General features: G+C 44.1%; 1 protein-coding gene across 11 annotated transcripts in view; it reads right to left on the bottom strand.

Annotated features, from left to right (window-relative positions):
- EHMT1 (euchromatic histone lysine methyltransferase 1) overlaps positions 1-14,904 on the bottom strand; it is a 187,024-nt gene that overhangs the window by 69,411 nt on the left and 102,709 nt on the right. For all 11 annotated transcript variants that reach the window (XM_019510475.1, XM_019510473.1, XM_019510477.1 and 8 more), the window contains one exon: positions 9,600-10,156. In XM_019510475.1, coding sequence (XP_019366020.1) covers positions 9,600-10,156 — 557 coding nt within the window. The remainder of the gene's footprint in view (positions 1-9,599; positions 10,157-14,904) is intronic.

Genomic DNA, 14,904 nt, shown 5'->3' with positions numbered 1-14,904 from the left:
AAGACAGAAAAAAATACTATTAGCTACATATTTTTGTAATCAGATCCTTCCTGATGCATGGAAGCTGTTGGCAAACAGTGACTTTCAGTAGCAACTGCTGCAGAACAATTTGGAAATTTAATTAGGTCTGAAGTCATGTCATTCCAGAGCCTATGGAAGTCCCTGAATCTGATACATGGAGGCTTGTTCAGCAATGCTGAACACGTAAAAAGGATTTATATGTTCAGGTGCTACTGGTTCCCTTGAAGAAGCCTGAGGGAGTAAGAAAGAGCTCAGCAGCCCTTCAGTGAGGACCATCATACACAGAAAAAGTCTGTTAAAAGGTTAGAACCAGGCTTGAAAACAAGGACGCTTTCCTTTTGCTCTTTCCAGCCTCAGCCAGATGACTAGGAGGACAAGTGCAACTGAAACAGTGCCATCCTCTGCTCTCCTTATAAAACTAATGAGCAAACTCGTTACATAGATGTCATGAAATCCACATCTAGTCCATCTACCAGAGACCAGTAACATGTGCGTGTACCCTACAGCAGTTTCTTCTTCTCTATCCAGTCCAGGTTTCTAGAAAAAAGGCTTTTGCCCCCTTCCTACCAAGATTTTCTGAGCCTGTTGCATCTCATTTTTAGGGAGTTTCCTTGAATAGTAAGCCTAAAATATCTTTAACCTCATCTGGTTATTCCAGGATATACTCAAACAATCCTACCCTGCAAACTTATTTCAGTGCATCCTTCGCTGCCTCAGCCACAACAGGGCATGCGTGGGTGCTGCCCATGATAAACTGCTCTCGCTTAATAGAGGAGTGTGGCAGGGGGAGGGAAGCAATAAGCATGAGACCAGAATGGAGTCAGTGTGGGTCTGGATTATGTTGGAAAACAATGGACAACGTTGTTAGAGAGAGGGAGGAAAAAGGAAAGAGGAGGTGGATGGAGAGACTGCAGCATGACCCTACCAGAGAAGATCTCCCTTCCTAACTCAACACAGCTTATCAGCAGAGAACAGAAGTAGCAGTATGGATCCCACTGGAGTATCAACCTATCCTTGGTGGGGTGGGGGCAGATCTCTATGACTGGGAAGCCCTGTGGATGAAGCTATGTGTCCTGAGCAATGAATAGCACTAGACCTACTAATTTCTTACCCTTCCCTTCCTCTGCCCTGCTCAGACTATCTTCTCTGGTGTCAGCACAGATCAGGCCACGTGCATCTCTACACTGGGAACCCCTTTGCAAAGGGTTTTCCTGTCCACTTTTGCACAAGTTCCTTCTTCCTTGGAGGCTCTCTATTGCTACAACAGAGCTGGGTCTCACACACTGTGGCGCTCCTCAGTATAACTGTGAAAGTCATTATTTAAGGCTTTGTACCAGGTAAGTATATCTCTCTCCTCCTTTCTGATCAAAAAGAAGTGACACTATGGCTCTCAGTTCTGGCTAGAAGCAGAGACCCTTCCAGGACACTTTGGAGGGAAAAGCTGATTTTAAACTCCACACGTTCAACTACAGTTACTACTGGGGGAAAACAAGCTCAGACAATCAAGGCTTCTACTGCAGAACAGGCAGGACAGGTACATGGGGACTAGCTACTAACCAAACCTGTTGCAACTTGCCTTCCCCATGTTCTGAAAGAACTCTCCTTTAAGCCAACTTGGACTCCAGGGACCACTTACTAATTGGTTTTTCTGAGGACAAGAGTACCCTGACATCCTTCTAAGCTCTTTTCATAGAGGCCGCCAAACTTGACTTTCTGTAGCTGATAATGATTTTCTGCCTGCTACTGACCTGGATCAGGATCTGAACTGGAGACCTAAAGATGAAAAACTTCACAACTCATGAGCAGAGGAAAAAAAAAAAAAAATCAGTAGAAATCCCTGAAGATTGGCCATCTTTACCCCTAAGCAAAGGAGTTCAAAGGTTACACCCAATTTCATACCCCGTGACGAAGGAGAAACAAAAGGGGAGAGACTCTCAAATATTAGCGACGTGGTGGTTAGTCTTTTACTAGCAAAATATCCACCCGGCCAATTTGTTACTGGCAAATCCAAGCATGTTTCTGCCTCATCTCTTCAAAGTCCAGATTCTTCTTCAGGCAGCTGGAGAGACTTCAGCTGCAGTGAAATGTTTTGGACTAATAAATCTGGAGCCTCCCAGCTGACACCTGCCTGGACTAGGCTGGCTAGTACCAGCAATCTGAAAGTCAGAATCTCTATACAGGTTTCCCTCGCCAACCGCGAGGATTAGGTCTCAGAAAGTACCCATGGTTGGCAAAACTGTGGTTGGTAAAACTAAAGGCTTACGGGGAGAATGGGGTTAGGGACTTGAATACAGTACAGTTTAGTGTATAAAAATAATTTTTACTTACCGTTAATACACAGGATGGTCAACCGGGCATAGGCATACACCTAGGGGTACTTAGGTTATAGGGGGTATGCACCAGCAGGCAGGGACACTTTGTGCCCAGGGTACAGCAGCAGTGTCTCCCCTGGTGCAGTTGGCTCTTAACTAGGGTGGCCATCATAGAGGACAGTCCGGTTGTCCTCTGTCCTCTATTGATATAAAACCAGACTCTGTTTTCTTAAAGAGAAAAATAGAGGACATAAAGGCATCCGATTTTATATCAATAGAGGACAGAGTAGCAGAAAACCTGAATGTCCTCTCTGATGGCCACCCTACTCTTACCCGGGGGAGGGAGAAGGTAAGGAGAGGGGAGGGACGCACCAGCTGGCCCCACGCAGCACACCGCAGTGCTTCCCCACCCCAGCCCATCTGAATGGCCGGGTGGGAGCGGTGCACAATTGGCTGGTAAACAGCCCATGGATGGGTCCCTGGCTGGGCCAGGCCATGGGACAATCCGAGCCTGGTGACAGCGGGAGCCACCTGCCTGCACCCCTGGACGAGCCGCCAGGCTTGGACTGTCCCGCGACCCGGCCTGGCTGGGGCTGCTGTTCCTGCTGCCTTGCACGTGGGGCTAAACTGAGGGCAGCGGCATGGGGCTGCACCCCTCAAGCCAACGGCAGAGCAGGCCCAGGACGCTCATCACTGGGGCAGTGGCAGGTGAGGAGATCCCCGCACAGCTTCTCTGCTCCCTGCCGTCACAAGGGAGGGAAGCAGGGTGGCAGGGAACAGCAGCGAGTGGGCCTGCTGTTCCCTGCCACCGTGGGTAGGGCAGCTCCCTGCCACACTGAGCACCTTCAGCTGGGCGGGGGCCACCTCTGGCTGGGGGAGCAGGGGCTGTGGGGGGGAAAGGAGAGGCATGAGCAGGGCCAGGGAGTTGGTAGGCTGATGCGCGGCCATGGAAAACCGTGGGTACTCAAAACTGTATACTGTGGTAGCCAAAATGGTATACAGCATATTAACAGTGGATACTCAAAACCGTGTTTGGCAAAACTGTGGTTGGAGAGGGAAACCTGTACCTCATTTGCAGGGCACCTACCACCAAGTGGCCCACTTCACTTTAAGTTTTGCACACTGTAACCTAAATCTGTGTAGGCAGGAGATTAGTACAAAATAGGACTGAAATAGGCCAGCAGAGCTGAACTGTACTGAATCCACTGCATTTTTATTATTCTTCTGCAACAGGCTTTATCTTAAAGGTGAGTTACAAACATGCAGATAACTCTGACTCTGTCCTCATGTACAGCTCACAGTTCAAGATCAATGGTCAGGTTGTTCTCATAATACACTAATTCTGGGCTGGATATTTAGCTTGTTGGGGCAGATCTAAACATCAGGTCTTCTCTAACACCACAAAAGGATTAGAGTTTGTAAAACAGCCCCAGGATCCATTCAAGTCCACGGCATTATACCAGGGACTAAAAAGACAGGGAAGGAAAACGGTTTCTAACTTCTGTAAGAAAGTTACTCATGAGTAATCAGTTACTTTGTAAGAGGAGCTACAAATTTACTCTCTCATGGAAAGCACTGTGGAAGATAGCCAGGAAGTCAAAGCAATACACTGAATGTCACACATGGACTTCAAGATACCCATTGTCTAGTCACAGAGGATGCAGGACTACAAAGATCTTTAACGTATGCATCAGGAGACCAGCTGAGGAAACTACTTAAGTTGGAACAGAAACACACTTTTAAGGGATTTGCAGTTAAAGATCCATTACATGGCTGAATGCAAATGCTGTCCGTACTTTAATGGATCGACTGTGCATTTATTATGAGCATGCAGGTCCCTTAGAATAGTAGAGGAAGTTATTAAAGATGGCAAAGATGGAATACTCTGCATATTTCCAGAGGCAAAAGCCTGGCTAATTAAGCTCTGTGTCAGTGTGGCAGACCGCACATAGCCCTCTGCCAATAACACAGCAATTAAGAGGCCCTTCATTACCAACCACGTTAGCAGCAATGAAAGAACACTACACCAAAAATACATCCCTCTGTTAGTGAAAACATACTGGCAAGCCTCCTGTAGCACACATCACTTAATAACAGAGGAGCTTTAGAGCACTCAACAGCAGGACCCCGTCATTCATCCCTGACATCCAATATGGCTTTCTACAGCTTACGAGCATGAGCTCTCTTCTACACTGTGCTGCACATCCCATTTATTAATAAAGTAAGATATTTTAGGGAATTTCACTCAAACATGTGCTAGTCCTGGCCCTGAGAACACAGATTAGCCAAAGACTCACCCGAATAGCCAAATGGGGGAAGTCCAGAGACCACATTCAATAATGAGCACATCTCCTTTCATTTCCCAGATACTGTGACATGGAAAAACAGGGAGATTCCTACCTAACCATTCACAAGAAGCAGCCCCCAACTTTATCAGCCTCTGAGAAATGACTTTGCCATGAGTTATGTGAAATATTGCTTCATCATAAGCATTTAACTGCATCAAAAAATTTCCTTCTCCAAAGTAGGAAAGCTATTAGAACTACACACTTAAGTTGGGACTGGCACAGAAATACCATTATATTTACAGAAATTCAAACATCATGGGGAGGGTTTTGACATGGGTACAAATATAAACTTGGTAATTGTATAGACAAGAATATTACAACACAAACCAAGTTCTGATCTCTGGCCATACCAACCAAACCACAGCACTGGCACGCTTAGACTTGATCTACACACAGAGGTGCAATTATATATGCATTTTGGTAGAGTAGTACAGACCTGTATGTGGACACACATCTGTATAAACCTGATTTACGCTGGTTTAGTCTGTCTCACAAGCCAAACCAACACAAGACATTTTTAAACCAGCAAAAGAGTGACCATGCAAAAAGCTGCATGGGTTTAAGCTTAAATGAGTTCACAATCTGACTTGGGCTCTTTCAACACTGCACTCAGAGGGGTGATTGCAGTACATGAAGACTGAGAGGGAATTTAACAGCAGCTTTCAACTACCTGAAGAGTGGTTTCAAAGAGGATGGAGCTAGACTGTTCTCAGTAGTGGCAGATGACAGAACAAGGAGCAATGGTCTCAAGTTGCAGCAAGGGAAGTTTAAGTTAAATATTAGGAAAAACTCTCTCACTAAGAAGGTAGTAAAACACTGGAACAGGTTACCCAGAGAGGTGGGGGATACTGCTTGAGGGGTTTTAAGACTCGACTAGACAAAGCCTTGGCTGGGATGGTCTAGTTGGGGATGGTCCTGCTTTGTGCAGGGGGTTGGACTAAATGACCTCCTGAGGTCCCTTCCAACCCTCATTTTCTATAATTCTATATACATGCTTGTTGGGGTCCCTGGATATAAACTCTGATGTGTAACCAGCACTGAAGCCTCTGTAATCACATCTTTGCTGCTAAAGTTACCCATACTAGATCAAAGCTAAGCTGCGTATGGCTGTCTGTACTGCAATCACACCTCTGAATGAACTGAAGGCATTAGCAATGGCTGCAAAGTAAAGATGGAGGAAGCTACCTGCACACTAGCCACTTCCACATGGGGTGTTGTAGCTGATCCACTGTAAATTCACGAACTGGCTTAGAACAAAGTAACTGCTCCAACGAGCCCAACACTACGGTGAGCTAAGAGCACTTGGCAACTGAATGGAAAAATTCACACAGAGGTTTCTTATGCCTTAACCTATGTGCATTGGCTTCACCTAATTTACTGATTCGCTTTGACTTCCCCAAATGTCCCTATGTAGACAGTCTTAAAGTCAAGCTGGTGCAACTTCTGTACTTAGGAAAGGGCCTCGTAGGATTTAAAATCAGGCATCACCTTTTCCTCCCTGTCTGTTCTCTCTACAATAGGATGGGGATGGGGTTGGGAGGTGAAGATGTGTGCATGGTAGAAGGGTTGTTACATGCACTCCATTTTCCTTCAGAAGCAAACACCCCTTCTGCTCTCATACAGCGTTTCACCTGCAAGACAGATAACCTCCTTAATCAAAATGTCCTGTACTCTCTCAGCTCCATCCCCAGCAAAATCAGAGCGTATAAGAGGGCTGGAAAATCCAAGAGTCTAACTAGCCACTTGCCTGTAATTCTCTACTCTCTGAGCATGTGCATTGAACAGCACAGCATGGAACAGGTTCAGCAAAACAGCAGCAGTAATACTTGGTAACAATGCAACAAGCACCACTCTGCAGGAACAGGAGCACCTTTTATCTGGGAACCTTCAGTGACCTATACCATCATCCCAGCTTTAAAGAAGAAGAAACTATGGGACAAAAAAGAAAGTGACCTGCCCAAGATCACTTAGTAAGCCAGTTTCAAGAACAGAACTTGTTTCTCCTTACTTAGCATCCTGGATCTGACCACCACACTGCATCCTGTGCTTCAGGACAAAGTATGAGAAGCGTTTGTTATCAAGGCTTTTTTTGTCTCTTTTAGAGATGTCAGCCTGAGATTAAGCCCCCTGGAGTTTTGAAATTTTCATCCATGGAACTCTTCCCCAAAAAGCCTATGAGCAACAGAAGCATTTTCAGAGCCTAAAACATGCAACAAACCTTCCTTTTTTGCTGATTTCCTTCTTTCCTTGGGCTTTCATGCAATTTGACAAGGTTGTAAGTGGACTGAACATTAAAGAAAAGAGCAACAGTGTTCCCCACCTGGAGAAAAACATGAACAGACAATACTGACTCTGTGTTGTTACCTTGCCTAATCAAAGTGGATGCAAAACCTCAACAAAGGCCACTATTTCAATACAACCTCAAACCAGGGCTCTAATGATAAAATCTTCAGCTGTTTCTGGAATAGGTTCCCAGGCAGAGAAACACTCAATCTAATTGCACTTGTGAGAAAAAACTATCCCCACCCTCTCCTGGGCCTCTCAAAGACCAACCAATTTATACGGTTATCTCCAAAGGGTAAACACTTATTTCCTGGGATATTTCATCTGCTACCCATCTGCTTTACTTTAATCAAGTGGAAAAGGCAGGTGTGAATGTGGAGTCTGATGCTTTAAAAGATGCTGACATACCGTGGGGAGGGGGTCATGAAGTAGCTTGAGAGGAATAACTGAGAAACTGAAAAAACATGAACTAGTTATGTTTTATGCTATCCTAAGGAGAATTACATGAAGGCAAAAGCTGGTGGGGGAAGAAGGGGAAGATAAGTAATTATTATGAAGGTTAAACAGAGCAGTTATTTCACTGTCTGTAGAAACAAAATCAACATTTGAAAATCCAGGATTCAGACTCCAATACAGTAGCTTAAACATCATGCTTATCTTGGCAGAACTGTGTATTTTACTTCTCTCCCCACCAAAACCAAAAGGAGAAATGGACACTGGATTGTCAAGGATACGACTACAAAAAATGTGGTACACACAACTGCTTGCTTATTTTGGGGGCGGAAAAACAAGTGTGCATGTAAATGTCCAAAACAGCCACATGCACAAGCAAATATCTTTTGTGCATATAAATATGCCATGCCATTCCTGGCAGATGCTGCACGCCGTTTTCTAAAACAGACTCTCAACCTTATCCGGTCAGATACAGTAGGTTATTTTAATTCAGAGTAAAATGAGAAAGAAAAAAAAAATAAAGTGGGCAAGAAATGTGAGGCCTGTCTCCTCACCTAGTACTAGTCTTTTAAAAGGAAAACTGACTCCATGTTCCTCTGTCCCAGGGGAACCTCTCCCTGTGAGGGTTCACAAGGGTCTGCATTGGTTCCCTACCTTAATCCAAGTGTATAAGGGGCCACAGTGGCAGACTGCAGAGCACTTCTGACTGCAATTCTTTGCTTGGAAAACATAGAGCTTGATGCTGCACTTTCATCACACCTGCATGCACAGCATCTGGCTTCCCTAGTTAAAAGCCCAAAAGGGAACAGGGGTGAGAGCAAGCGAACTAAAGTGCAATCAGGGGAAGGCAGAGGGGAAGCTAGTGGTTTGAAGGAATGATCTTGAAGGTATGGCAGGGGTAGTTTCTGCCCTTCTGCTGACACTAAGCACCCAAGAGGTTCATAATTTTGAAATGCTCTTTAGACTCCCACCTGCTTCCGGAAGCACAGGTGGTGCTGGCGACCAAGAGCACCTTCTGCCATCTGTGTTTGGCAAACTGCCTGGGACCTGTTTTTCTGATCCTTACCTCACCACAGTGATCCATATCTTTGCAACCTCTAAAAAAAAAAGATTACTGTTGTGTTGCAGTGATAGGACTGATGCCTGAGGATCACTTAGCGTTTTTCTGTCTGTAGACTTTTGGTACCCAATGAGAAAATGCTTCACCAGCATTTCAACGGCTGTCTTTTCTTTCCAACTTCTTCTGGCTGGGCTTAAAGATGCTGAACTTAGCTTTTAAACTCCTCTACTTGGGTATTGGCAACGAATCTGTCCTTCCCCCTATAATCAGCTATGAGAATGAAGATTATTTGGGGCCCCAGCTAACTGTCCCTAGATTTACGGCACTGAGGGGCTGGGGGCCAGTCATCTGCAGTGCCAGTCCCTCTAGTCTGGTAGCCACTCATCTACTTGGTCCAATAGAGCCAGAGCTTACCAACATTTATGGCATAAAACAAGGCCCATTTTTGCTGGTGGGGGTTTACACAAAGGAGGAAGGAGCAAGACTGACGGGAAGGGAATGTTCCACTTAATCCCAATTCCATTTTTCATCTGGAAGAAGGAAGACCTGTATCCTTTACTAAGTGACAGGCATGCACTCACTCCAAAGGGCACCTTCTATGATTAAGACCATTATATTAACATAAGTAAGAAACATGGAGAATACCAGCCTGGTTAAGACAGCTGAAGGCAACAATGATGCATAGCAATAAGTCCTAAGATGGGAACTTCTTGCTATGTAAAGATTCCTATCAGGCTTGGAATCTCACTAGTCATACATGATTTATCTTTGGGTTGAACTTGCAAGGATGAGACATGTTTCAGAAACAGCCCTTTGGATTTCAGTGATGGGCTTAAGGTACAAAACAGACAAGAAAAAAAGGCAATTAAATCTCCCTCATGGATCTGCTGGCAGAGGTAACTGATTAATGATGCGTTTGAAAACACAAGGGGCAGCCCCATGTCATGGGACATTTTAACACCTCTGCCTCTTGGGAGGAGGAAGAAACTCTGGTCAGTAGGCTATTTCCAAATGACACTTGTACACACATATTGAGGCTATACCCTGCCACCCGCTAGAAGTTGAATACATAGAAAACCCAGTGCAATTGCAGTACAACTGACTGCAGTACATATACTTTACCAGGCTAGGGGTGGGTTTAGGCATGGTCTTCCGTGCTCTGTGGACCTTGATTTCCGCATTAGCAGGGGTGGCTTTCTTAGCATCCACATCTTTACTTCCCTCCCCGAGCTTGGCTGGCATTGTGGCTTGCATCTGAGAAAAGGTGCCCACAGTTCTCCCTTTGCTTGCCCCTCCTGGGAGGGTTTTCGCAGCATGGCCCGTGAGAGAAGCAAAGGTGCTGGTAGTCCTTAGTGGCTGCTCCTGTGCCATCTGCTTAGTTAAAATATATCCATTACTCCCAGTTACAGAAGTCTGTGTGAAGTCATTAGGTTTCATGTGGTTTTGTTTCCCAGTCTCACCGTCTCTCTCAGAAATGCCATTCTCTGCTATCCTATTTAACTTAGTACTGGAGTCCTGCTGGCTCACTTTTGTATTGTCCTGAGTGTTTTTAGCTGGATTTGGGTGGCTACCAGCTTCGCTGCGCTCACAGGAGCCATTCGTTTCACCATCTACTGCCATTTTTGGTTCCCCTACTTGCTTTTCTGTGGCACTTTCATCTGCAGCCATGGCATTAAACCCTGGAGAAAGAGGGAGAGAGAATTATCACACACATTACTGAGACTTAAAAAGGAAGGCATGCCTAACTACAAGGCTAGGCAGATCAGAACAAATCCCTCCTCCACCAAATAACAACAACAACAACAACAACAACAACAACAACAACAACAACAATAATAATAGCAGCAGCAATGGTTGCCACTTATCCAACTGGTCACCACTTTAACTACTTGGTTATTGGGGGCTGATCACCAGCTGGTATAAACTGGTATAGCTACACTGGAATCAGTAGAATCATGATTATTTGAATCAGCCTCAGATCTGGTCCTTTTCTTCTAACTACATTGTCAAGGTGAAAATTGTCTTTACAGTTTTACCCATAACTACATTTATGGGGCCATCCATCAATACCTTTCATACCAAACAATGTTATCCAATACTGCATTCCCATCTCAGGCAAAGATTTCTCTACAAAGGCCACTTTCCCAATAGAAAAGCTTTGCTGGGGTAGTTGTACTGACAAACCTTCCTAGAATAGATGTAATAGGGCAAAAGAGCATCTTTCTCTGGCACCGCTTCACTTGTTCAGTAAGTGAAATAAGCAATACTTACAAATACATTATTTTGCCAATACAACTATGTATACGCTAGAACTTTTGTTTTGGTACCTTTTATGGCTGAGCAAAGACTCATCAACCTAGCCAACACTGCTCTACTGCAAAACTTTAGGATAGAACCTAGACAGGGACAGCTTGTCTTGCCTACGTAACAAAGGGTTAAGAACCATCGTGTCATAGAAGAGATCACATTTGAGTAAGGATGAGGTTAAATCACTTTAAGCACCTTCCAGGCTAGGAACACTTATCCCATTCAAATTACAGTGAGATTCAATGCAAACAGTCTGAACTATAAATTCATTTACAGACAAAACAGGAAGGGATGTGTTAATGTAAGAAGTTCTTCCCTTGTCCGACATCTCTCCCAACTATGCAGTTGGGCCAATAAAAAAAAATAAGTTTTCAGCCCCAGGCAGAAAGGATCTAAATGTGAACTTGATAGAAAAGTTTCTACCAAGCAAAACCAGCATCTCTCCAGACAACCAGAACTGATAACAATTCACTGGCAAATTCTGTCGAATGATCAAATCAAACTGTAGTTAGGGCTTCCTCATATTGTTTTCCTTCCAGAGGCCAGGCAGGAACAGAAGTATAGACAAAAATAACCAGCTTAACCTTTGCTTAGGTAGGCTGTCAGACCACGTGGGTCTAATTTAGAGCTTGATTCAAAGTATATATCTGTGAATTGAACCTGGAATTTTCTGAAGGGCTCACAACCCAGGGGAGGGGCTGGAATGTCAACACAGCTCAGCACACTGAGTATCGGGCTGCTCTGAATCCTTTTAAAACCATTCAACCCCTGCTTTAGGCTATGGACACATGAACACAGAGACAAAGCTGGAAGCATAAACGTGGAACAACTTGCAATGTATCAGCTGTGCCCGACCAAGCAGGCTGTGCATTTGATAGAGTGAGACAATAGCCCAATTTGTCCAGGGATAAATTTGCAACTGTTGGCACAGGATGGCATCTGAAGGGCTGTGTCATATGTTCACAGGTTTTAAAAAAAATAAATAAAAAAATCATAATAGATAACTGAACCCGATGCAGCAGATTAACCTGCTCATATGTCCTTGGCCAAGAAAAGCCATGCCCACTCTTCTGCTTGGAGCAGAATTGGTATGGATATAAAGCACAGGGGTAGGAACAGGATTTTGGGACCCCATAAAGGATTCTCATTCTTCCTTTTGATTCTAAAACTCTGCTCTGCATTCAGCTCAACTTTGCCTTGAACAGGTGTAACCCAGAGATTCATGCCAATATTTGATAGTTGAACTCTCCTCCCTCAAAGAAGATCCAACTTAGCACTTGTACTGTTCTCTGAACTTCCACTGTTTCGTACTCAGCTAGGATTTAAAGAGAAACACTGTTCCATAAGAATAAGCGCTATTTGCCACTGGCTGATGCATGAAACTAGCCATAATATGGCTTGTAATTGCACCATGCCAGCCTCACCTAAAAAAAACCAACCCCAAAACAAAACAAACAAACAAACAAACCCTCCCCCCCTTTGGCTGTTTCATGATGAAATCAATGGATATCTGATGTGGAAAGGGTCTTTATATCTTGATGGCAAGCAATACAGAGTTCTCCTCTTGGGGTTCAGCACTGGCATTTTTACCTGGCAAGGAACTTCCATCAGTAATACCCTTCCTTCCCAAATAGAGGCAGCCAAGGCTTGTTATAGCTCCCCAGGTGCATACTGCCAGTCTAAACTATGGACAGCTGATTAGCTTTTAAAAATAGCTTGCCAATACTCTCTAGAGACTATGCAGGAGGGCAGAAGCAAAAGTGTGCTTCAGTTAAGCAGCCTAATGGATCTCCAAGTAGGATTCAGTCAGAGCAACACAAATGGTTGCCACCTTAAGTAACCCAGGACAGTTTCCACAGATGCATTTTGACCTATAGAAGCTACAGTACAATGCACAAGTATTTATATTAGCCAGCAATGACTCTGAAGGATAAAGATTATTTTTTAAAGTATTCACAAAATCATTCAGGGAAAACTTAAAATTAAAGATCAGGGGAGAAAAAAACCACAATCATGCATATTCCCTTCTCACTTCTCGTATTTCATATCTGGCACTTTAAATAAGGGTCTTGGGAGAGTTATTTCATTCTTCATTTTCAGTTGTTTTAGCCCTGGAAGGACTACTGAATTGTGGAGGATCTGTGGGAGGCATCTGGCACCAGGGAAAATGAGACCCTAAACACAGGGTGGATTTAAGCTGCTGTGGGTTCCCATCAAGTCAGTCCAATAGCTTCTGCAGCTGATTATTTGATAAAACAATTTTGTTCTTTGTTCATTCAATTTAACTGCCACAACAGTGACCAGATCAAGACAGACTAGAGTGCTGCATTAGGAGAAAGAGTAGCTGCCTTGCTCCATAAAGCACATGGCCACATTATGAAAAAGTCACTACGCTAACATTAAAAAGCCACCTACATTTTCCTACTTCTAGTAAATGTGCAAACTGCAATCCAATTGGTTGTGCAATGCCATTAATCTTTATAAAAAGCCAAAAAAACTTTCCATACTCCCATGACTGAAAAATCTTACAAAGCAAAGAAAAATTGCCCTGGACTAACTGACTACACAGAATTCATGGAAATGGAAGAAGAATCAGACCCTTAGAGCTTTCGTCTCAAATCTGCTGCCATTCAGCGGGCAAAGCAAATTTACAGGGTTTCAATATTTGGTTTCTAGTGGACACCTGTCTACGTGACAAAAAATTGCTATGACTTATTTCTCTTGCTGGTAATGTTAACAGAAAAGTGTAGGACTGAATATGAAAGGAGATTAAAACCCTCCCTGATCCCCCAGTCAAATTTGAGGCACACTAGGGAGGAAGCTTGTATTGCAGCTGCCTCTGACACACCTGCTCTGGGGTGAGGGGAGAAAGTCAATCTGGCATCTTTCACCTGCACAAAATGATAACAACCAATAATGTATTGCCTAGATACGAAAAAGCTGACCATTTCCTACAAAGTTGTTCTATACACTGCACAGATCCTCTACGAGAGGCACAATGACTGTCTAGCATGAATGCATTCAGGAACCTCTACAGATTTTCTCAGGATGCTACGTGAGCATCTAATTAAAAAGACCCCCTTCTAAGACCTACTTTATGTCCATCTCTCAACTACTTAATAAGACATGGTAAAATAATTAGGTAAGTCACCTTTTATGGGAGACCTGGTGATAGAAACATATTAATTGCCACACAAGTTCAGATTACTGGTCCATCTGGTCTGGTATGCCCCCTCTGGCTATGATGCAGCACTTTCTCCCAACCCTGCAAAGCACATTCTTAAGCATCACTGAAACCTGGGAATCTTCACCCTGCACTTTCTGTGTGACTAGATGCCTTGCTGAATGGAGATGGATTTGAGCACGTGATAAAATGTTTTGCTGAACTGAGACTTCTGATAGAGGGCAAGATTATATGTTTCAAGGGGAGGAGCAGGAAACCCCATAGAAAAAGACAACAACTAAATAAGGAGTCAATAGCACAAGGTCCTTGCAAGCCCAGACAATTAAATTTAGGGTTTATGGCCTAAAGCAGCAGTGCCCAATTAATCTGGCCCCATGGACCCAAGAAATTTGGTGCAGGAAAAGCAGGAGTATTAGTGTCACAGCTCCAGGAACTGCAGCAATTAATGTCACCACTGACCCCCAACCACCAAGTTTCCTGACCCATGGGGAACCCGGTGGCATGAATATGGCTTACAGGCTGTTTTCTGGTCACCATCGCCCTACAGCATGAGCATTCCCATTCCATGTGATTTTTTTCTGTCTTCTATCTTATGCCACTATTTCAATGTTGTTACGGTCTTGGTCTGAACAGTATCTTGCAGCCATGAGTTCCGTAAATGCCCTTAAACAGATCTTAAAAATGAGGGGGTTTTTTATTTTGTAGTGTGTTGGCTTTTCTCGGTTTCATTAAATGTCTCCCTTCTCTTCTATTAGGACACATGCAGAACAGAAACATGCATCCTATGTTTTATCACATTTGGCTTTCTTTGTTCCCAGCTAAGCCAGCCAGTCCCATATTTTCAGTCTCTTCTTGTATGGACTCTTCTGAGGCCTCCAATCATTTCCTTCACCCATCTCAGAACCACATCTGTTTGTTTGGGGGGGGGGGGGGGGG

This window comes from Gavialis gangeticus, unplaced genomic scaffold, assembly GCF_001723915.1.
Source record: "Gavialis gangeticus isolate Ggan-Ray unplaced genomic scaffold, GavGan_comp1, whole genome shotgun sequence".
In the NCBI taxonomy this organism is placed as follows: Eukaryota; Metazoa; Chordata; order Crocodylia; family Gavialidae; genus Gavialis; species Gavialis gangeticus.
This window is presented reverse-complemented; position numbering and strand designations above follow the sequence as displayed.